This window comes from Alosa sapidissima, chromosome 10, assembly GCF_018492685.1.
Source record: "Alosa sapidissima isolate fAloSap1 chromosome 10, fAloSap1.pri, whole genome shotgun sequence".
NCBI classification, from domain to species: domain Eukaryota; kingdom Metazoa; phylum Chordata; class Actinopteri; order Clupeiformes; family Clupeidae; genus Alosa; species Alosa sapidissima.
This window is the reverse complement of record NC_055966.1, coordinates 7,609,271-7,632,037: the sequence shown is the minus strand read 5'-3', so window position 1 is coordinate 7,632,037 and position 22,767 is coordinate 7,609,271. Positions and strand designations below refer to the sequence as shown.

Genomic DNA, 22,767 nt, shown 5'->3' with positions numbered 1-22,767 from the left:
TGGTTTGAGCAGGTGTACTGTAGGTCACAGAGCTGCATCCTTGTTTGGAGCTTTGAAAGCCTGTCAAACCCTTTTTGCGTCACCACTGCAATACTCCATCACCACCTTTTGTGGAAATTTTGATGCGTTACTTGCCAGAACTCTGACTTCCTTAGTTACATTTCAAATGTTCGTCATGCTGCTATAACTCACTCTTCATACTTAAGTTAATTTACTTACAACTTACATATATAATTTGTTATTGAAACTCACACCAAGGTCCATTTGGTCCCCTGTCCCTGAACTGAAATGTTATGGTGTCCTGAGCCAGGCATGTTGATCTGTGACTGCTGGAACACAGTGGTGTGAATGAGGATGTTCCCCTCAGGCCTCTGTCCACCTGGCTCAGCACAGCACGGTGAGTTGGGATGAGTCCTCGTGCCACTCTAGCAGACTAGTTGAATCAGCAGCTTCCTCACACTGCCTTTTCTCAGAGGGGGGAAAAAAGAGGAACCTGATCCTCCCTAGTCAAGACGCTTTCTGAAAATCTGCTGGGTCAGGTCACAGAGCTTCGACATGAAGGACTAGAAAAAAATTGAGTAATTACCCACATGTAAGAAAACGTAACAAATTGTCAAAACATTTTTGACATTGTCAAAAATGGTTGATCAGGGCATGGGATGTGTGCAAAGAAATCCTTATTTCCACCTTGTCACCTCTGGGAGTGACGTAGTTCTGATGGTAGATGGTCATGAGGGTGAACGGTAAAGGCTAGTTGGCAGCTGAAGTAGAGCACACGGATCCAGTGGTGGGGGGCAGGGAGGAGGCCTCTCAGGAGAATCCAAGGAAGGGGGAAACCAACATCAAAGTCTAATACATTTATCTGGCAAACGCTGTTAAAGAAATCAACTTTTTTCCCTCTGACTTTTTTCCTCTCTGAACTTGTGTCTACAGCTTATGGTTGACTGGAGATTAGTTAGCCTAAATTTTCCACCGACTGCGCTTGCATTTGGCCCAAGTGGTGTTGCCAGGTAACGGAGGTCCTTGATGTCACTCGCCTCTGTCCACGCGTCACTGGAGTCCAGATTGTGTCTCTCGCTCTCTCTCTCTCGCTCTCTGTATGTAGGTCAGCTGACATTATGACTGCTTCATTGAGCTGATGAATAGCCAAGCAAGAGTGTAAAAAGGTTTACAGCATTCACTTGTATTATAGGACCGGTTCTTGTCAAGTTATAAAGTGCCTGTTTTGTCATAGAATTTCCCGTGTCACCCAATTACATTATTTTTCTGTGGAATTATGTTATGAAATAATGCTAAGGGTTTTATGGTCCATTCTTTCAAGTAGAACGCTGTGTCAGTGGTTTAAAAAAACTACGAGCAACTCTTGAGTGTTTGGGTGGGGGTGATACTGTGTGTAATTGAGGATGAAAGTGTTGCATTTGATAAGATGTATATTACTGGATGTCATCTGTTTATTTATAATGTGGAAAACACTTGCTGAATTTTATCACTCCTCATCATGAGTTGAAAATGTCTTCTTTACTATCAGTGGTTTCTAGTGATATGATTTCTATTAGTTATGGGAGAACCTGTGGTGTACAGTATCTATCTTCAGACGTCATGTTTCTGTGTTAGATTTGTGGAGGCCAGACTCACTCAAGTGTGCCTGTCAAGGAGATGACATTCCATGATCTTCTGTTCCTTTCCTTCTCCATTAAAGGCGTTCTGTTTTTCTGTCTTTCAGGTCCTGGATCTAGCGAGAGAGAGGGTGACTCCCCACCCCACGCCTCAGTCCCCCTCACCAGCTCCAGAGTTCCAGAATGGCCCCAGCAGCTAGTTCACAGAGAGCCCACACCATGTCCTAACCCACGGCGTGCCCACAACCTCCCCCTCCCCCCCCCCTTCCTCCTCGAAACCTCCCCCCTTCTCCCTCCCTCCCCCTCTCCCTCTCTCTTCCCGCTCCCTTCTTCCTCGTCCTCTTCCTCCTCTCCCCTCTTCGCGTCTGTCCCATGTGAGTGGTGTGGCGAGCACGCCGGAGCCATGAGCCTGCAGAAGCACATGCAGCTGGGCTCGGAGCGCGACCTGCAGTCCACCGCCTCCTCCATCAGCCTGCCCTCGGTGAAGAAGGCGCCCAAGAAGCGGCGCCTCTCTCTGGGCTCGCTTTTCCGCCGGCGCCCCCGCGAGCCCAAGCGGAAAACCCGCGACTTGGCGCTGTCGGCAGGATGCGCCGCCTCGGCGGGAGGGGTGGACGGCATCGCCAGCGTCGAGAGCGTCCATTCGGACACCTACCACGAGAAGGCCCTCGCGGCCGGGGCAGGAGCGGCCTCCAGCTCCACGGGGGTCTCTCACGCCTCTACCTCCTCAGCGGCGTCGTCGTCCTCCTCGTCCTCCGCGTCCAAGTCGGAGCTGCTGGAATGCCCGTTGTGCCTTCTGCGCCACACACGCGACAACTTCCCCGAGATCATGACGTGCGCGCACCGCTCCTGCGCCGACTGCCTGCGGCAGTACCTTCGCATCGAGATCAGCGAGAGCCGCGTCAACATTTCCTGCCCCGAGTGCGCCGAACGATTCAACCCCAACGACATCCGCGCCATCCTTGCTGACCGCTCACTCATGGACAAGTATGAGGAGTTCATGCTGCGCCGCTGGCTCGTAGCTGACCCCGACTGCCGTTGGTGCCCAGCCCCTGACTGCGGGTAAGTTGCAGGCATGACCCAACCCCACACACCCACCTCCACCTGAGTTTCCTCTTTTTCAAGTTGGTGTATAACCAGATATTCTCTCCAGTAGATTGAGTCCATGGAATCTGGAAAGGGTAGAGTTGAAGTATAACATTTAATGCCAGGTGTACAGTATAAGTAAATTTGCATATCTTGATATCTTGTTATGACCATGGTCTGTATATTATTGGTCATCAATCCCATTGGGTACTTTTCGTTCTGTTCTGTGTTGACCATAGAATTATAAAGCAGAGAATCAACTTTCCTATTCCCGGCAAAGTTCTGTGTTAGAGAGACTCTTTAGCCTAGCAAAATGACAAGGCCACATCTTTGACCCAATATTTTCTGCCTCTGTTGGATTAAGAAATCAGGAAGAGTTGCTCAACAAGGTAACATTGATTTTATCTTAGTCAACATCTGGCAGTTATATAATGAAGTTGCATTGTGAAATTTGGTTTCCCTGATTTGGCTACAAGTTATCAGTGAAACCCTGGCTCTGACCTCGAGATTTATCATGATGTACACGTGCACATAGGCGCACACACGCATGCACACACAGGCGCACACACACATGCACACACAGGCGCACACACGCATGCACACACAGGCGCACACACGCATGCACACGCATGCACACACAGGCGCACACACGCATGCACACGCACACACGCGCGCGCACACACACGCACACACACAGAGAAAACATGGGCAGCATTCCTCTGTCGGTATGTTCTGTTCTAAAGTCAGTGGCAGTTGTGGCATGCAGGCCACAGGCAGTCCTGGGAGGTTGCTGGGGCACTCCAGTAAGACTGTCTGACTGACTGGGCACTGTTCTACTTCTCGCTCTGCCCTTGGCCTGGCCAAAGCGCGTGGGTGGCTGTGGTGGTAGAGGCCCAGTGCTCATGAAGGACACAATCTGAGCAGGAATGTTTCACGTGAGGACTGTGAATCTCGCATTCACACACACAACCAAAACACCCCCCAGTTCTCTTCAGTTTCAGATTGACTGAATTATGCCTTTGTTTGGGGTTTCAGAACCTGCTGTATGCAGAGCAGTGCGTATGCACTTTCCCATACGGTTTCTGCACAACATTCCCCCGGCTACTCTAGCAAAATTAAACTCCATCAATCTCTTCTTTGGCCCTACAGTTAAACAAATGACTGCTGGGTTTATTTGTGTGATTTGTCAAGAAGAAAAACCACAAGCAGGAATGCTGTGCTGTTTGTTTTTAAACATGGAGGCAGCCTGTCACAGCCTGGGGGTCACAGTGTGGTCCTCCGGCAGGCCTGTGGAATTGATTGCTGTGCTGCAGGCTTCTATCGGGGTGGTTGTGTTTGAGTGTGTGTGGTTGGGGCAGGTGGGGGGGGGGATCAGAGAGTGGTCTGGAGGGAGCTATGGTGGGGAGTCTAGAGCTCCTGTTTCGGTGCATCTAGGCCTGGACTCTTCCCATCACACTGCTAACCCAGGAGGGGAGATTTGCCTCTGCTGAGCCACAGAGATACTGTCTGGTTCTGACTCGCACACTCACAGATCTGACATGCAATAGAAATCTTCCAGCTACTCCTTGAAGTAGATGGCCTAATGAAATGTGTGTGAGCTCCACAGAAGTCAAGTTGGGGCTTCTCAGGAAAATCCAGCAGCTGTTGCTTTTAATACTTCCTGCCCATTTAATTTTCTTTCCTCATACCACGGCTGGATGAAATATTAAACTCGGAGGGGAAAGAAAGCTCATGTCTGCAGAGGGAACGGCACTCAACATGATCAGGCTTGGCAAACACCCTAGCTTGTGTTATTTAAAGGGGAACTTGGCAACTATTTCAACGTAATAAACCCATTTAGAAATAATTTGGATGGTTAAATGACCTGTTCTGGTGAAAATGGTTTTAAATCGTGTTTCTTACCTTGTAACATCCACATTGTCTGCCGAACTTATGCTAACCGTTTTGCTTGCTTTTAAACAGATCCATGTGCTTTATCGTTACCTTTTTCCACAGTTTGAAATAGCATAATGCTATTATTTCTCCAGCAGAGGGGGAAATCCTGCCAAGTTTCCCTTTTAATAGCCTGGGTTGCAGATGTATAGTGTTTGGCCTTACAGACCTTAGTGGCTAGACGTTTAGCAGCTAGCTATTGATAGAAAAAATTCTGTATTCAGACCGTAACTATTCAACACCTTAGTGCTAAAGACTGACCCCCTTTTCATCATTCAGTTGACCTGTGTGTGGGGGTGGGTGTGTGGCCGGGGCCAGTTGTGCACTGCAGTAACTCTCTCCTGACTCTTGTGCTCTCCTGAGTCTTGCTGCTGCTGAGCCTGGCCATTGACTCTGTGCCAAGCCCTTTCTGCTGTGCTGCCCGTGCGGTGGCTGGATGCCAGCTGGTTTCTGCAGCAGTGCTGGCCTCTGCCCAGGGGGCAGCGGACAGCCTATACCCGACTCCGAGCAGCATGTCGTCGTCGTCGTCGTCAGCATAAGCATTGTCAACAGCTGCAGCTTAAGTCTGACTCTGCCTGATCGCCCTGTGCTAACTGAAGTGGTGACACCAACCCTAAACTCACCCTTGGTCCCCATCAGCATGTGGGCAGACTCCTCTGTCAACACGTCAGGCCAGTCTCCACTCCACTCCAGCACAAAGCCCAACGGGGCCTTTGGGTCAGAAGGCAAAGAGAGTAACTAGTGGATGATGGTGGCCCTGGAGGATGGCTTTGTGCTTCTTACTGCAATGTCACAGGGTTGACATTTGATTCAACAGAGTTGACATTTGATTCAAGTTATTAAACTGTGTTGGGTGGCAAGTTTCAGAACATGAAAGATATTGTGGTAGTCGGTTTGTTAGTGAGTGTATGCACCTCATCCATGATATGATTTTATTGTAGTCAGAAGTCTGTGTTGCCTCTGTTTTTGTTTTGTAATGATTATTCATTTTTTTTTTTTTTTTTTTAAATTGCCTACGGCCAGGAATTTTGCGCACCCCAAACACTCCACCCCACAATCAGTCAGTCAGTCATGTTGTGGAGCCCAAATACCAAATCTCCATTCATTGCCCCCATGCCAAACCTCTTGGTCACAGAAAATCATAGATCTGGACTTCAATCTGTCATCTCTAGGACAACTTGACACTTATGACAGTGCTTCAGCCTTCAGTTTGTTCACTAACACTGTTGAAGCTCAGAGTTGCCTGTTCCTCTGCTCTGCTCCAGAGCTCTGCTAGTGCGCTTGTCTACGGGGCGCCAGCATGGCAGTGTGCGCCTGAGCCACAAACACTCCCACCACAAATATAAGAGGGAGAGAGAAAGGAAACTCAAATCTGACTCTATGCTAGGCTACCACTGGTTCCTCAGACACTGCAGTCACTGGGGTGTGTGTGTGTCTGTGTGTGTGCACATGTTTGTGTCACATCATCAATCCCCTCTACACACAATTTAATACACACTGGCTGTAAGCCATCACCCATCCATAGGCTCTTACCAGCACTTTCATCTCTTCCAGCAGATTAATGCGTCTGAATCATAAATCCACCTCACGCTTCAGCCTCTGGTTGAACGCCATCAGTCATGTGAGCTTGCGTTTGGTTTTTAATGTTCTGTCGCCCAGTTTGTGGAGTGGCTTTGAGGAACGAGGGGAGAGAAATGGCTGTCTTTAGTGTGTGTGTGTGTGTGTGTGTGTCTGCCTGCCTGTAAGTGTAGTGCTTGATTCAGCCCTTGTGCTTATGTTGGACCGAGTCCTTTTATTTCCTTGTCCTGCAGCCTTTTCTCTCTTCTTTCTTCTCCTCTCCTCTCTTCACTTTCTCTTCTTTTTTCTCTTTCTTTTCTCTTCTCTCTTCACTTTCTCTTCTCTATCTCATTTCTCTCCTCTTCACTTTCTCTTTTTTTTTTTTCTCCTCTTCTCTCTTTTCTCGTCTCTTCTTTCTCTTCACTCTCTTCTCTTTCTCTTCTCTCTTCTCTCTTTCCTCTCTTTTGCTTTCTCTCCTCTTCTCTCTCCTTAGCCTTGTGCCAGAAGCCTGAGCGCATGCACTGCTTTCCCAGAGACGTCAGGCATGAAGGCATAAAGGAAAGAATGAGGAGAGGGAGGGGGGGTACTCTCTGGAAAGAGGGAGGTGATTGGGGGGGGGGGGGGGGGGTCGTTTGGGGTGGATGGAAGGGTCAAAGAGGGAGAGGGGAAGAAGCGAGTGCGTTTTCCCCCAGCTTCGTATGAAACATCGGCCCTGGCCTAGCCAAACAGCTGGAGCTTGTCCCATGGCCTTACAAGAGTCCGAGGGCGGCGCTCCAGACAACTGCTCACATTTTAGCGAGCCGAGCAGACAGCCTCTCTCTACCGGGAACATCGCCCGGTGCCGATGTGCTTGGGAGCTGGACTCAGGATTAATGATGGCTTTCCCTTCTTGAGGACCGAATATAGGTCAGACTGCAGCCATCCGCGGCGGATTGGTGGATTTAGGGGTGGGGGATTGGATGGTGGTGGCTGTAATACCAGCAGATTAGGTATTAGTGTGACTGGCAGATGCATATGGCAGGGTGGATTGGGGGGGGGGGGGCTTGTGGCCTGGGGGACTGCTGCTGAAGCCTGCAGGCGTATGTGTACCCACTGGGGAAGAGGGGGGTGGGGGGGGGGGTGGAGAGTGGAGCTGTGGGGCTGTAATGTGATCTGATGGGGTGGCTGGGCTGGGCGGGTACATCCTGCCATTGCTGCCTCCAGACATAACAGGTCTGTGGATGTGAGTGCATGTGAGTGAGAATGGCCTGGTCTACATTGGGTAGGAGCCGTTTGAATCCCAAAGATTTTTTGGGGGGGATAGCCCTCACGTCCACATTACAGCACCATATCAGAGCTCCCGATGCTCGCGACCCTATATGAGCCAGAGCCGAGTGTGAAGATTTGAATTGCGAAACCATCTGAAGGAGATGATGTAGAAGTCCATGTTCCCTTCCCTGATTCATTGTGCTCTTTTCACGTGACCATGGTCATTCGCTCCTTTTCAGGAAGAAAATGATCAGAATTGAGTTCTAATTAGAGATGCATCGATATGGAATTTTAGTCAAAGTCAGCTTTATTGTCAATTTCTTCACCTGTTCCAGACATACAAAGAGATCGAAATTACGTTTCTCACTATCCCACGGTGAAGACGAGACATATTTTACCAATTTAAGTCCACAGACAAACATAACATTCAAGTAAACAAAAAAGTAAGTAAATAAGAGGCCACATATAATAATGAAAAAATAAGAGCAGCAAAATTTGGTTGAAATTGTGCATGGACAGTCAATAAAATACTAGTGCAAAGTCAGGCCAATAAAAGGCTTGGGTAGTTCTGTTTGACCTAAGTAATAAAGAAAGTGGCATAGTGGTGCAAGTTATGTAAGAGCAGCAGAAGTGTTGTGTTTTCAGGACAACAACACCAAGTTGTAAAGTGAGGGCCGATAACCGATATTTATTGGTTTGTTGTGACCGATACGATAACCGATAATATTACTCTTGAAAAAAAATTGTGAAAAGTGATTTGGGGAAAGCATTTAATAAGCATAATTTTATTGCAGTAATTTTACCTACCACCAAATGATGGACAGAACTCATAATAGTCCTCAATAGTACAGCAGTCAACATAACAGTAGCCTAGCCCTACAGTATGTGTGGCTCCTTTAAGTGAACATGACGTCAGTGAATTGCGAGTGAGTGGCTAGAGAGTTTGAATCGTTTTCATTTAGGACTAAACACTCATAATCGGCTCAGCTTGGAATAAGCTACAGTATAGCGACCAAATCAGAGTTTGTGATGGAAACTTGGGTTTAGTTTCAACTGCGGGTAACTGAATAAAGCTGCTCAGACTGTATCTTATGTCCGTCTACTCTGTTGCGCACAACCTGCTGCAGCAGAAATGAAAGGGGTTAGCCCCGAAGGTTTAAATAACTTATTATGATGACCTGTCTGGAACTGAAGCAGGAATGGTTAGCATATTTCTAGATAATATAAAACCCAAGCTAAAGTAATGCAAATATAATACTAAAACACAACTTAGAACTAGGCCTGCTTATGTCCTCGTCCCACTAACGAGTTTGTTTATTTGTTTCCCCGACCAGCGCGGCAAAGTGCAAACACATCAGCACAAGACGACTCTAGATAGGGCTGAGCTCCGCTCTGGTAAGGTTAAATGGCGGATCATTCACGAGAGGATTTTGAGATGCACAGATTTTGTTAGAGTGGTGAAATACGTTCACACCGCTGACATTATATTGAGGAAAAAGTATAGCCAACCAAGCTCAAGTAGCTCAGTGTAGCCAGACGCACCTTACGTAGGCCTAAATTAGGACTTAAAAATATCGGCGCAAATTATCGGCCAGAATTCTGTTATCGGACCGATAATATTTTCATTTTTTTACTTATCGGCCAATAATATATCGGCCGCCGATATATCGTGCATCCCTAGTTCTAATGCAGGTTTTTAATGCTGTATGGCCACTGTTTATCTGACCTAGCAACAGTGACATAGAGATGTGGGACTTGACAACGGGGGAATGGTTATAACATTTGCATATCAATGGTAATAATGTGGACTCATAGCGCATCTACTTTGAAACTGATATGGTCTTTGTGGCACACACACACACACACACACACACACACTGAGGGATCTTGGTGTCAGTTTTTCCCTGGGAACTGCCCCTGTGGAGTGGAAAATGAGCCTTTCTGTCTCATTAGACACATGAAGAAGTGTAAGGGTGTTTGCTTACAGTGTTTGTGTGTCCCAGAAGCAGCCCGAGTGTGGCTTGCTGCCATTTTGTTAAGCTTGATGTTACAAGAGAACCAGTTATTTACCTTCCCTTCCATCTCCACAGACTTTTATTGAGGCCCTGAGCACTCTGCTCTGTGCTCATCTCAGTCTGGTGAAGTCATTAGTTCTACAGTTCACCCCCACCAATTCAATTAAGTTGCAGCTGGCAGCCAGTAAAGATGAGTGATGTTGCCATGGCGAGGCCGGCGATGCGCAGCAGCAGCGGCGCGGCCGGCGGTGAGGGCCTCGGTCTGAGCGTGTGTGGTGACGGCTCCATCTCTCACTGTCCTCAGATTGAATTTCTCAGTCATTAGTGGTGGGCTGTAATGACCACACGAGTAATGACCGCCGCCTCCCTCCGGCTCCGTCCTGCTCAGCACATGGACAACTCCCACAGACGATGCAGATGCAGCTCGGCCCTTGGCTACAGGAAGATTCATCCATTAGGACTCCATTATGTATGTGCAGTTTATACAGGATGAAGAGGCGCATCACACTCTTCAATCCACTCTGACTGGAAATCGGCTATTTTAGTCTTCTTATTAATTTTCGTTAATTCATTTAGTCGATGCTTTTCTCCCAAAGTGACTTAGAAAATGAGGAACAACATTCGAGCTACGTTGCAGACATAAGGTAGCAATAAACCCAACTATCAAGAGGATTAGCGTGCAGATATGCCAGTACTAGTCAAGGTGTAGCCAACAACGGAGAACAGCAAATGAAGAGTCTGGCTTGTCGTGTGGGCAGAGGCAGCCGTGCCAGACGACGTTCCTTGGAGGAACACAGTGGCCGAGGGGTAACAAAAGCCTTTATGAGCGCATTTAGGTAAGTGGTAGCAGGCCTTGCAATCAGTTTGTAGGCAAGCATCAGTGACTTGAGTTTGATGCGGGCGCTAAGGGTAGCCAGTGGAGTGGAGCTCAGTGAATAGCAGGGTAATGTGTGCCCTTTTCGCCTGATTGAGAACCCGCCGTGCCGCCACGTTCCAGACTGCCTGTAGTTGGTTTCACTGCACAAGCCAGAAGGCCCGTTATTTAGGCCAGAGATGACCATGGTCTGTACTGGGTTCAGATTATAAACTGCTGCTTGTTTTTAGAATATTTATAAACAAGGAATGTGTGTGTGTGTGTGTGTGTGATACTTTTCATCACCCCATCACTTCATTAACGTTTCTCTCCATGGTAGTTTGTATCTTCTTGAGTCTGTCTGCCATTGTCTGGATGAACCTTTCAGCACTCTGAGGAGTCTGAGGCCAGGCCTGATGCTGTGCTACCTTGTGTCTTGCTGCAGGTATGCCGTGATTGCCTTTGGCTGTGCCAGCTGCCCCAAGATCACGTGTGGCCGAGAGGGCTGTGGCACGGAGTTCTGCTACCACTGCAAGCAGCTGTGGCACCCCAACCAGACGTGCGACGCCGCGCGCCAGCAGCGGGCGCAGAGCCTGCGCCTCAGGACCATCCGCTCGTCATCGCTCACCTACAGTCAGGAGAGCGGCGCTGCTTGTAAGGAACACACGCACGCGCACACACACAGAGCGTGAGCCAGGACCATCCACTCATCCTAATTTACAGAGCGCTGCTGCATGTAATCAGACAGACAGACAGAACCATCCACTCATCCTAATTTACAGAGCAGTGCAGCATGTAATCACACACTCACACACACATAGTCTGAAATACATAGTCTGCTGCTGATAACCGTCTGCTTGTTATTACCTACAGCAGAGGTTGATGCTGCATTTAAGGTGCACCAACACTTACACCAATACTCACAAATGCACAGATCTCTATGAATGAGATGGGGAAGCCTGCATATACTCCATACACCTAGCCTAAGCATGGATGTGGACAGAAGCTCTCTTCAGCACAAACACTCCTTCACTGTTCCCAGAGCATGCGTTAGTCCTAGAGCCCTGTCTGACCTCATGGCGTTTCTCTGCCTCCTGTCTCCAGCTGATGACATCAAGCCCTGTCCTCGCTGTGCTGCTTACATCATCAAGATGAACGATGGCAGCTGCAATCACATGACGTGTGCAGTGTGCGGCTGTGAGTTCTGCTGGCTCTGCATGAAGGAGATCTCCGACCTGCACTATCTCAGGTGACACACCTCACTAGCACCTGACTTCTATTTACCTGTTCATAGCTATTAGCTAGTGTGCAAGTGATGTATCTGTTGTTTTGGAGCATTCACCTTAGAATATTTGAAGTTGCAGAGCTGCTGGACTGTCAAACATCCTCACTTTATCCATAGTACAATGTGCATTGTTGTAGTACAGTTTATTAGGGGTGGGCGATATGGACAAAAAATAATATCTTTTTTTTTTGTGATTTTGACTGACTATAATTAGTCGATATCCTTTAAAGAATTGTTTTGGTTAAAGTCGGAGTTACTTTTACAGCTCATTATTTATGAATAGCATCATTACAATAATAACCAATAACCTAACCTGTGACTTTTTAACTAAATCAACCAATGAATTGTCACTCTGACACATTTCCAATTCTGCCCCCACGTGTGTGTGTGTGTGTGTGTGTGGCAATGACATGGTCTAGCCAGCTACATTAGAGAAGATGAATAGGCCTAACAGTTTCCCAAGAGAAAGTCTGAAGCTGAAGTTCCTTTCAAACCATTAAATAGGATTCACTGTAAAACTAAGCAGACAGAGTACATCTGTTATTTCCTTCGATGTTTAGTTTAAGAGCAATCATAGGCTAGCATTCCAAGTTACAGAATAGAAACGAATGCGTTAGCTTATGGCTAATGTATATGAGAAATCCCATAGAGATGCTAACTGTTAGCATAATCGGTAACCGTAGATATTTAGAGCGAACTTCAGTCCATTTACAAAAGAGTTACATGAGAATAGTTTTTTTGTTTACAACCGACTATTAAAATACTCAAAGGCTAATGTTTTCTCTCCATATAATACCGTGTAGGAAAAAACGTGACTGTCTCATCAATGCTACTTGAACAGAAGTAGCTGCATAAAATCCCAAGTATTAAGGTTTTGCACCTACGTCATAATGTCATGTGACCGTTTGTTTACAACTAGAGTGGTAGGCAAGAATGGTAGGCAAGGCACTGCAGAGATTGGTAGGCAAGCCTACAACAGTCGGGTTGCATAGGCTACACATGGTTACAAATAGCTTCAAAATTGATATATAATATAATATCAAATATGCCGGGATGCCGACCACTTGTGTAGGCCCTAACAGTTGGTTTTACAATAAGAAGCAAAAAGGTGACGAACGACCGTTTAGCCTACCTATCCTCGTTGTGGAGGATGATCGTTAGCAGCTGTGAAGTCTTTTATTCTCAAGATGGCCTACTGTCTACGAAGACGTAGGCTAAAATACTACTATCTACAGTCATCCAAAAATGAATTGCCAGAGATAGGCTATGAAGGGGAAAAGTGCAGCATTTTAAACATGGCAAGATTATTTTTACCGGAACAGTTTGTTCTAATTTGTCTCGTGAAATTCGTGCTTGTGGACATCAATCACCTATCTTCTGTCCTTCTATTTCAAGTTGAACCTAGGCTACTGCTTCAGTCATGTAAGAAATAAGCAGTTTATGAATTATCTTTACCCGTTTAATCAAGTCCACATGACCAAAATAACAACATATTTAAAGGCTGAGCTAGCATAACAGCCTAATATAGGCGATGCTGCAATGGATAACTAATAAAAAGTTTCATACAATTAATGAACTTACATTCTGAGTTTTTCTGGGTGGTTATATATCCATGCAGATCGTCTTCGAATAAGCCATCGCTGTTATATGATATGTTACAGGATTCATGACTAACGCCATTAATGTTACATGATGCTGACTGACTCTGGCTATAACAGTAGGCTACCGTTTTAACGTCTACTGCTTACCAAGACCTGTCGCTGTTCAGTTGAAGTTAAATGATCAAATATTGTTTGATTTTGTGTCAGCTTTCAGAAGGAAGACATGTTCCTTTCTGGTCAAATGTCACAGCTTCTAAGAAAGGCTATTGTCTTCGTGTAAACCGAGTTTTGAACAGAGAAAAAAAAGTTAGGCTACCATTAGGCTACATGCAGGTTCTCCCATAACGTTATCGATACAGATCAATGCACCAAATCAGGGCGATTTTAGCGAAACAACGTTCCTGTGACAGGCTATCAAATATTGAACAATGGGATAACGTTTCATCATCACCTTTATTGATGCCTGAAATGTTGACATTGCTGCAGACAACGATGTTCAATGGGTTCAACTTGTCCCTTGCCTACCAGCTGGATGTAAACAAAGCTATAGAACCTAGAATACGTCACATGAAAAACGTTAATAGCCTACTCTTGCTGCACAAAATAAACATGCATGTGACCCACTAGTGATCACGTGACACTTGCTCTGCTGCAGCCAGGGGTTTTTCCCATAGGCTTTTCCCGCATACACCTCCTGGGAATGTATGAGTCTTCAATGCGTGATTTCGAGTAAATAGTAAATTTAAATACTTGATGATGTCAATTTGCACATCGTTAAAACAACAATCACGATATTATCGCAGGCGATATATATCGCCCACCCCTACAGTTTATCCATAGTACAGTGTGCATTTTTGTAGTACAGTTTATCTATAGTACAGTGTGCATTGTTGTAGTACAGTTTATTAATAGTACACTGTACTATGGATAAACTGTACTACAACAATGCACATTGTACTATGGATAAACTGTACTACAACAATGCACATTGTACTATGGATAAACTGTACTACAACAATGCACATTGTACTATGGATAAACTGTACTACAACAGTTGTATGCTTGTGTTTAGTTCCAGTTCAGTAGTTCTGACCTGTACTAACTGAGCTCCCTGTTTGACCCTGCCAGTCCTTCAGGCTGCACCTTCTGGGGCAAGAAGCCGTGGAGCCGTAAGAAGAAGATCCTGTGGCAGTTGGGCACATTGGTCGGGGCGCCAGTTGGCATCGCGCTCATCGCGGGTATCGCCATCCCAGCCATGATCATCGGGATCCCCGTCTATGTGGGCAGGAAGGTTAGTGTCCTCTCGGATATCAGTGACTATGTCTGTGACCTAGTTGACTTTATGTTTGTGCAGATACATGTGTGGAAGAGAATGGTGTACTACTAAAAATTGAAAGCCTTTCAGTTCCAGCAAGTTTTTGATCTTAAAAGCATCACACGTGAAAAAGAACATCAGGACCTTGTTTCATTGACATCAGCACAAGAGAGCCAAACGTAAAACAAACCTATTATTTGTTTTGACGCACTTCGCACAGGCTTTTTATTTATTCAAACAACACGTCGTGCTCTTAGTTTGGCAGGTTGTCTCCTCTGTAGATGAGAGTGGAAAACAGGCCGTCTGATCACTGCCAGACATGGATCTCAAGAGCACGCAATGGAAAAATCTCCAGTGCAAAAAAGTTTTTGGTTCCTTGTGTCCATTTTCCGTCTCAGGACTGAGAGTCTTAAGTGGACCCCTGTCTCTGGCCGTGCAGTGTCCAGTCATAACACAACACAGACCACTCGGCTAGCTCTCGGTTTTTGCGTAATGTCTCACCGATATGGCGTTTCTCTCTGACGCAGATCCACAACCGTTACGAGGGAAAGGACATCTCCAACCACAAGAGGAACCTGGTGATTGCGGGTGGCGTTACCCTGTCTGTCATTGTGTCACCGGTGGTGGCTGCAGTGACTGTTGGTGAGCTCTCTCTCTCTCTCTCTCTCTCTCTCTCTCTCTCTCTCTCTCTCTCTCTCTCTCTCTCTCTCTCTCTCTCTCTCTCTCTCTCTCTCTCTCTCTCTCTTTTTTTTTCTCTCTCTCTCTCGTTTTCTCTCGTTTTCACCCTCTCATTCACACGCTATCTTTCTCTCTCTCCTGTGCTCACACACACACACTCACTTGTGTATTGTGTCCTGGTGGAGAGGGGTATGTCAGGCTCTTCTCTTCTGAGCTCTTGCAGCTGCATTACTCACTCTGTTTATGTATTGTACTAACAGACCTCCATTGTCTTGATGTGTTTCTTCTGTCTTGCGTTCCTCTGAAGTGAAGGAGCTTGTCTTCTCCACTCCTGGCCCACATTTGATGAACCACTGCCCTCTAGTGGTCATTTTTAAGTATAATGTAGTCTGTATTTCTTTTTGTGTATGTGTTTGTGTGTAGGCATTGGGGTGCCCATCATGTTGGCCTATGTTTATGGGGTGGTGCCCATCTCACTGTGCCGCAGTGGGGGATGTGGCGTGTCGGCAGGCAACGGCAAAGGGGTGCGCATCGAGTTTGATGACGAGAATGACATGAACGTGGGCAGTGGAGTGGCTGCAACTGGTGAGTTGACCAGCACAAAGGCCAATTGCAGCTTGAGTGCATCAGAAGGAATACAGAACGTAGAAACTGAGCCTTGCAGACGCAACAAAGATTTCAGTTTACGTTGTATTTAATAATTGAATACATTTGTCAATTTAGATTTTAACATTTGTGTGCTTTTTTATGTTGAATATATTATGTTGCCCTTTGGAGATCAATAAAGTACTTTATCTATCTATTTCGAATTCAGTGGCTGAAGTTTTGCACAATAGTTGAAAAAAGCAGCATCTGTTTTAGTGTGTACCTGTCTCCTGACCTCTTCTTGTGTGTGTGTCTGTCTGTGTCTGTCTGTGTGTGTGTGCGCAGACACCACGTCGGTGGCAGACCCGCGGCACAACCACAGCCTTGGCGAGGGCAGTGTGGGAGGCCTGACGGGCAGCCTAAGCGCTAGCGGTAGCCACATGGAGCGCATCGGGGCCATGCGGGACAACCTGAGCGAGACGGCCAGCACCACTGCCCTGGCTGGGGCCAGCATCACCGGCAGCCTATCGGGCAGCGCCATGGTCAGCTGCTACAACAGGTCAGCAGAGGGGAGCAAGAGGGAGCCTGTTGCTTGTTTATCAGTGTGTTGTGTATGTGCTCCTGTTCTTTATGACGATATAATCTGCACAGAGCTGTAAAGAGCTTTTATACTTGTCAGTGAGATTAGCGATATCTAAAAAGCGAACAGAGGTTGTGTTTGTGCCTGATATTCCATAAACAACCTGTGGTGTCTTGACCACCTTGTTGCTTATATTACTGTCTGTGGATCTGTGCAATGACACCCCTTTACATGTGAAGGAGTTGATGTATCTTGATGTCAAGCAACAGCTTGACTCTTTATGAGAACACTAGTGAGTTGGGCAGTAGTAGCTCCTTATGAGAACACTAGTGTGGGTTGGGCAGTAGTAGCTCCGGTTGACCTCTGACCCCTCCTGTGTTAGGCTGGAGGTGCAGGCGGACGTCCAGAAGGAGCGCTGCAGCCTGAGTGGAGAATCTGCAACGGTCAGCCTTGGGACAATCAGTGACAACGCCAGCACCAAAGCCATGGCCGGCTCCATCCTCAACGCTTACACACCCCTGGACAGGTGTGCGCGTGTGTGTGTGTGTGTGTGTGTGTGTGTGTGTGTGTGTGTGTGTGTGTGTGTGTGTGTGTGTGTGTGTGTGTGTGGCAGACATGCATTTCAGCTATTCAGCAAAATGTAAAAGTTATTAAAGTTATTTTATTGTCTGATTTAACTCTGTTGATGGATGTTTTTAATTGTGTGTGTGTGTGTGTGTGACCTACAGGGACAGTAATGTGGAGGTGCAGGTGGACGTGGAGACCAAGAAGCCTCAGCACGTCAGCAGTGCGGACGACTGCGTAAGCCACACCTCCCGTTGTGCCTGGACTTGCCAATCATCCACCACTAACTCTTCCTACTGCTCTGCACGCTGGGCCAAAGATCCCTCCTCCTCTTCGTCCTCCTCCTCCTCCTCCTCCTCCTCGTCTTCCTCCTCCTCGGGGAAGAAGCATAAGGGCAAGTTGAGGAAGAAGAGCGGAGGCAGTACCGGTGGTGGCGGAACGCAGATCAACGAGACGCGGGAGGAGCCGGACGCCCAGCTGCTGGAGTGCCGCAGCGTCCACTCCAGCGGGCCGGACTCGCCCTCGCTCAGCGGCAGCCTGCCCTCCGTGGCCGACTCCCACTGCAGCCAGCTGTCCGAGCTGAGCGCCGCGTCCGAGCCCGGCCCCCCAGAAACCCCCACCCCTGTTGCCGCGTCCGCCCGGCCCCCGGCACAGCTGCAGCAGCACGGACGCTTCTCCTCCGTCAGCCCCCTGCCCGAGGTGGAGCACGACCGGCTGGAAAGCTGCCCGGAGCCGACTGGCGCCGGTGGCGGAGCTCGCTGTGGTGGTGGCGGTGGCGGGGTCCTAGTCACGGCTGCCACGGGGTCCTCGCGCACCCCTGAGGCGCCCACGCTGTGCCTGATCGCAGAGGAGAACGTGAGCGTGGTGCAGTCGGCTGAGCCGCAGTCCCGCAGCGGGGGAGACCACGAGGAGCCACGAAGGGGAGCCAACGTCAGCAGCAGCAGCAGCAGCACTAGCAGTAGCCCCAGCTCACAGCGCCACCTGTGGGTCAGCAAAGGCAGCTGCATTCAGAGCGATCTGTGAATCGGACTGGGAAATATACATGTACACACATACACGGACACACACCACAAGTGCTGCAAAAAGACAACCCTGCCCCCCACCCCCTCCGCACGCACGCACACACACACACACACACGCATCCCTCTCTGCACAGACTGACCGCACTGCAGTGCCTCACTGAGCTGGTGGCCCCCAGTCCCCACCCTGCCCCTAAGCTGGCCCTGATTTGCAGGCCAGCAGCAGCAACAGCAGCAGCAAGGGTTTGGTTCTCTAACCTCTCCCATTTCCGCTCTCACTTTGAAGCCCCTTATAAGCCTGTAGCTAAGCATCCAAGCGCTACCTTTTCCAGCATATGCTGTGTGCTGTGTCCCAGCACCGGGGGGTCTGTGGGAAGATGTAGACACAAGAGCAGGGGCTGGCAGTGAGGTTTGATGAGGTGGTGTGGTGATGCCAAAGTGTAGCAGGCAGACACTAGGGCACCGCACTCTACCGGACTGCATTAGACACTGGAGGTTGGGCCATCTCCAGACTGTTGGATAGAGAACCACTGTGTCAGCAGCCCCACATACACGCACACGCACACGCGCACACGCACACACACAGACACACACACACAGACACACTCTTAAGGCTGCGTCTGGGGGCTTATCTTAACCCACACACATGCAAAGACCTAGTTTTCAGCTCTCTCCCAAACAGGCTCCATGTTAATCTTCATAGGGACCATGCAATAATTTTTGTTATGATGGGGGGGAAAAAAAAAAGTTTTTTGTTAGTATTCTTTTTTTCCCCCCATTTTTGTAAATGATCTCCACTGTTTTGTGAAGTCCGTTGCATAATCTCTTATTTATTTTTTTTTTTCCCCTTCACATTATTCTTTTTCTAAATGGTGGTTGGTCTGTGGCTATGCACCACCTGTTGTTGTGACAGTAATGATGAGTAGCACGACCCGGCTCAGAGAGCAGGAGGGGTCAGTGCCGGATGAGAGCCGGATCAGAGACGACTTCTCCACGGAGTCCGATGCTTTTTGGGCCAGGGAGGGCTGCCAGTGCGAGCATTGGCGCCATCTCTCCAGCAGAGGCAGCATGTGACGAGGTTCACCTGTGTCTTTCAAGGCTTTCCTAGTAGCAGCGGTTCTCCAGTAGCCAGGCACAATGAAGCGATAGGATGATGACCAAAACTTGCCTGTTTTCTCTGCCACGCGCAAAAAAATTACAATTTAAAAAAAAAAAAAAAAAACAGAAGGTGTTGAGGCTTCTGCTTAATCCCACTTCAAAGAAAATTCAGATCGATTTTTCTTTATCTGCAAATTCATGGTGCCTTTTTCGAATGTAACTTTTTGTTTACTTTTCGCTCATTAAGTCTGCTCCTCATGATTTGCTACAGTTTTAAAAAAAAAAACCCGGATATAACACTTTAGCTGAATGTCTCTCACTTACAAAAGTTTGGAAATCGACATCTTGAATAAAAAGACTTGTGTGAAATCGCCTACCAAAGACAGCGCTCAGCTCAGGCCCTTTGCCTAGTCGTACTACCTGATGTCAGTCTGTACCTCCAGAGGCTGATCGTAGCGCACCACGGCTGCGGCAACACCTGAAACCGACTCCGACATGCAGAACTATTCTGACTGCTGTTAACATATTTTTTTTTTTATTTTGTCTGTTTGTTTTGTACAAGCTTTCCAAAGCCCACTTGGGAGTCTGTGAAGCCACGTTAATACGACATTGTGGCCTAGACACCGGCACTGTTCACTTGTCACAATGTTTTGGTGTACAAGAAAACGTGTTAAAAGCAGGATGGGCGCAGAAGACCTGTGAAACCCTGTTCTTATTTTGGAATTCCTGTGTCTGTTGCCATCTTGGTGCCGTTTTTCTTTACTGATCTGAGTTGAGGTGTGTGAGCGCCACACATCTGCGGTCCCATGTCTGGCGCCCTCTCTTGCCCCATCATACACGTGCAGTTATGCGCTCCAGCTTCTGGTATAATTTCTCATATTGGTTCAGAAAAGCATATGGTGTTGGATTTTTTTTTTTTTTTTTTTTCAATTTGCTTTATAATATGCATGTCAATGCATATCTGAAATAAATTTAAGGAAAAACTCAATGTGTTTGTCTGTTTTTGATAATCTTAGTGTTCTTAGGACATCAGACATACTGTACATACACAGAATCCCAATAAACATATACAGTCAAGTAAACACACTCAAGGGATCTCAAGAAATAAAATGTTTTATTTCTCCGGCGGCTCCAACCACATAACATCTGGTTGAGCATGAACGTCCTTGTCGTATATAGAAATATGACTTGATAAAGAATCTGTTATTCCAGTGTATCCTTAAATTAGAATTTAAACCTGCACCATTTAAAATACAATTTTTACACATTTCTGTCTTAAAGCTACAGTCATAAAATAATGAACGCTTGTCACTGAAAACCAGTGGAGAATAATGAATACCATGAGAAGCTTGCCAACATACAGCCTCTCTCTCTCTCTCTCTCTCTCTCTCTCTCTCTCTCTCTCTCTCTCTCTCTCTCTCTCTCTCTCTCTCTCTCTCTCTCAGGATCTGTAATCTCGCCTCTTGAGTCAATCATCGTACATTCAGTAGGATAAAACTGCCATCCAAACAAATAATTCACTCTGACATTTCACTTTAAACAGACTCATGAAACATGTAGAGCGTGTGCATCTCCGGGGGGAGGGCTGTGCACTGAAACCTGGGTTGTGGAGCGTGGAGGGTCCAAGGCACACATCTCAATGATGCCGCTCGGCCCATGTTCGTATGCATGAATTACGCACTATTGCGTTTCCCAACTGAACTCTCCCTTCCACAGAATTGATGAACCTGCAATGTCCAAAAGAAATATCAGATTGCATCTTGCCTTGTCATCCCCATAGAGTCTTACTGGGTTTACCTACTACAGTACCTAGGTATGTCTGTCTGAGACTAAAGCATACAGGTAAATCACTTCACAGCCTCTTTAAGGCTGCCTGAGCTAACTCAAAAGTGGTTGACTTGAGATTAAATCAAATGAAAAATTGTGGAAAACAACGGACACATCCCAGCCGTCCAAACACCTGAACCATATGCGAAGACCAGATGGCCTCCTACGCGATCCCCCCTGAGTACTCTCATAACAGAACTCAGGTGGTTTTAAGCCTTGCAGAACTACAGCAAACCTTGCTATAACAGAGTAAATATCCCATTTTCAATGTGGTTACCAGAAAAACCATCACCAAACAAACTTGTTCCAAATCCATGGCTCCCAGCTGAAGGCTTGCTCTTGTCAGCTTGTCTTGTCCGAGAGCTGCAGGAGGTGCTGTACTCTCATAACAGAACCCAGCACCTGATCAGCCGTAGCTATGGATAGATCTAGTACTCCGCCACCGCTCCACAGTTGTCCCCTCCGTGCTAAGCTAACTAGCGAGAAAGACTCTTGCGGGTGCCCGGATCAGTGCCGGCTGCATCTTTGGAGGCCGAGTAAGCTATGTGGTCTGTAGTAGATCTATGGAAGGTTCTTAGCCAAGGGGAAGCCACGTGGAAATACAGAAGAACATGAGAAGGATGAACTGAACTACGGCAATTGTGTGTGTGTGTGTGTTTTCCCTTATCCTCTTTCTTACCCCTCCAGGCTATACTCGTGCTATCGTATGCAAAAGGCTTCTCTTTCTTTTCCTGGCACTCAGGACCAATGCTGTTTTCAGCAGATGAAACCCCCCCCCCCCCCACTGCTGTCTTACCCCCACCCTGCACCATACATGAGAATACATAGACTGCCAGACAAACAACACTGTCCCATAAGTGTCCAGTCTGTCTCATTCCGCCTGTTGACCGAGCACTCCCCACCAGAGTTTCCTCAACATGGCTTAACACAAACATGGCTTCTTCCGGGGCGAAGTTCATTTGGTGTGCACCGTAGTATCCACCGAGAGTGTGTCCACACGTTCGGCTTGTTGTCCCGTTAGCTCAAATTCCTGTCGTGGTTATGCATGTTATCTTGTTTATGGTGCCGTGATGCGTCTTGTTATTAGTTACTGGTATTGCTCTGGGTGCATCTGAGGAGCTCTAGGTGGATTTTGATGGTCTGTTTTGCATAGGTCCCTCTGTGGTGAAGCACATGCAAGAGGGCGTGGGGAGTGGTCAGATGTATTTATTCGCTAGATTCTGCACGTCGTTCTGAGAGAAGTCCTCGCTCTCCACCGCTGACAGGTGCTCAAACAGCTGAGTCATCTGCCGACGCTTGTCTTTGTCAAGTAGCATAAGCAACATCTGGAAACAGAAAGATAAAAGAAGTCGTCTTTCAGATTCAGTGTCATTCGGTTGGCCCTCAGTAATGTCGATGCTGGCTCAAGGAAATGAGAAATAGATTCAGGGTTCCTGGGTGTTTTTCATTGGCTTTATGACTTCAACTTTATGACTCCTTGGGAGGATTATTTTATTTATTAGATTATCATTATTTTATTCTCCAGATCAGTGTCAATATTCAGTCACCTTTGTACGTGATAAAGCAAAGAATTACACACAAATCATAATCTCCAGGAGTTCAGGTGTGGGCAGGGAATGTCAGTGGATGATGCAGGGAATGTCAGTGGATAATGCAGGGAATGTCAGTGGATGATGCAGGGAATAATGCAGGGAATGTCAGTGGATGACGCAGGGAATGTCAGTGGATGATGCAGGGAATAATGCAGGGAATGTCAGTGGATGATGCAGGGAATGTCAGTGGATGATGCAGGGAATGTCAGTGGATGACGCAGGGAATGTCAGTGGATGATGTTTTAAGCCTTGCAGAACTACAGCATACCTTGCTATAACAGAGTAAATATCCCGTTTTCAATTTGGTTACCAGAAACCA

The 22,767-nt window shown here is 47.2% G+C and overlaps 2 protein-coding genes across 3 annotated transcripts in view; one reads left to right on the top strand and one right to left on the bottom strand.

Moving 5' to 3' along the window:
• Positions 1-311: 311 nt before the first annotated feature.
• LOC121721433 (E3 ubiquitin-protein ligase RNF19A-like) overlaps positions 312-22,767 on the top strand; it is a 24,078-nt gene continuing 1,622 nt past the window's right edge. Inside the window, exons 1-10 of one of the 2 annotated variants that reach the window (XR_006034825.1) lie at positions 312-397; positions 1,724-2,675; positions 10,750-10,958; positions 11,409-11,553; positions 14,319-14,481; positions 15,033-15,147; positions 15,607-15,768; positions 16,114-16,327; positions 16,731-16,874; positions 17,077-18,050. Coding sequence is in view for 1 of the 2 variants with exons in the window: in XM_042108344.1 (XP_041964278.1) it covers positions 349-397; positions 1,724-2,675; positions 10,750-10,958; positions 11,409-11,553; positions 14,319-14,481; positions 15,033-15,147; positions 15,607-15,768; positions 16,114-16,327; positions 16,731-16,874; positions 17,077-17,935 (3,012 nt within the window). In the remaining variant the exon portion in view is untranslated. Of the gene's footprint in view, positions 398-1,723; positions 2,676-10,749; positions 10,959-11,408; positions 11,554-14,318; positions 14,482-15,032; positions 15,148-15,606; positions 15,769-16,113; positions 16,328-16,730; positions 16,875-17,076; positions 20,018-22,767 lie in introns of those variants that run through there. The other variant, XM_042108344.1, reaches the window with a different exon arrangement.
• spag1b (sperm associated antigen 1b) overlaps positions 21,503-22,767 on the bottom strand; it is a 14,940-nt gene continuing 13,675 nt past the window's right edge. Inside the window, exon 19 of the mRNA XM_042108345.1 lies at positions 21,503-22,181. Coding sequence (XP_041964279.1) covers positions 22,053-22,181 — 129 coding nt within the window. The 3' untranslated portion in view covers positions 21,503-22,052. The remainder of the gene's footprint in view (positions 22,182-22,767) is intronic.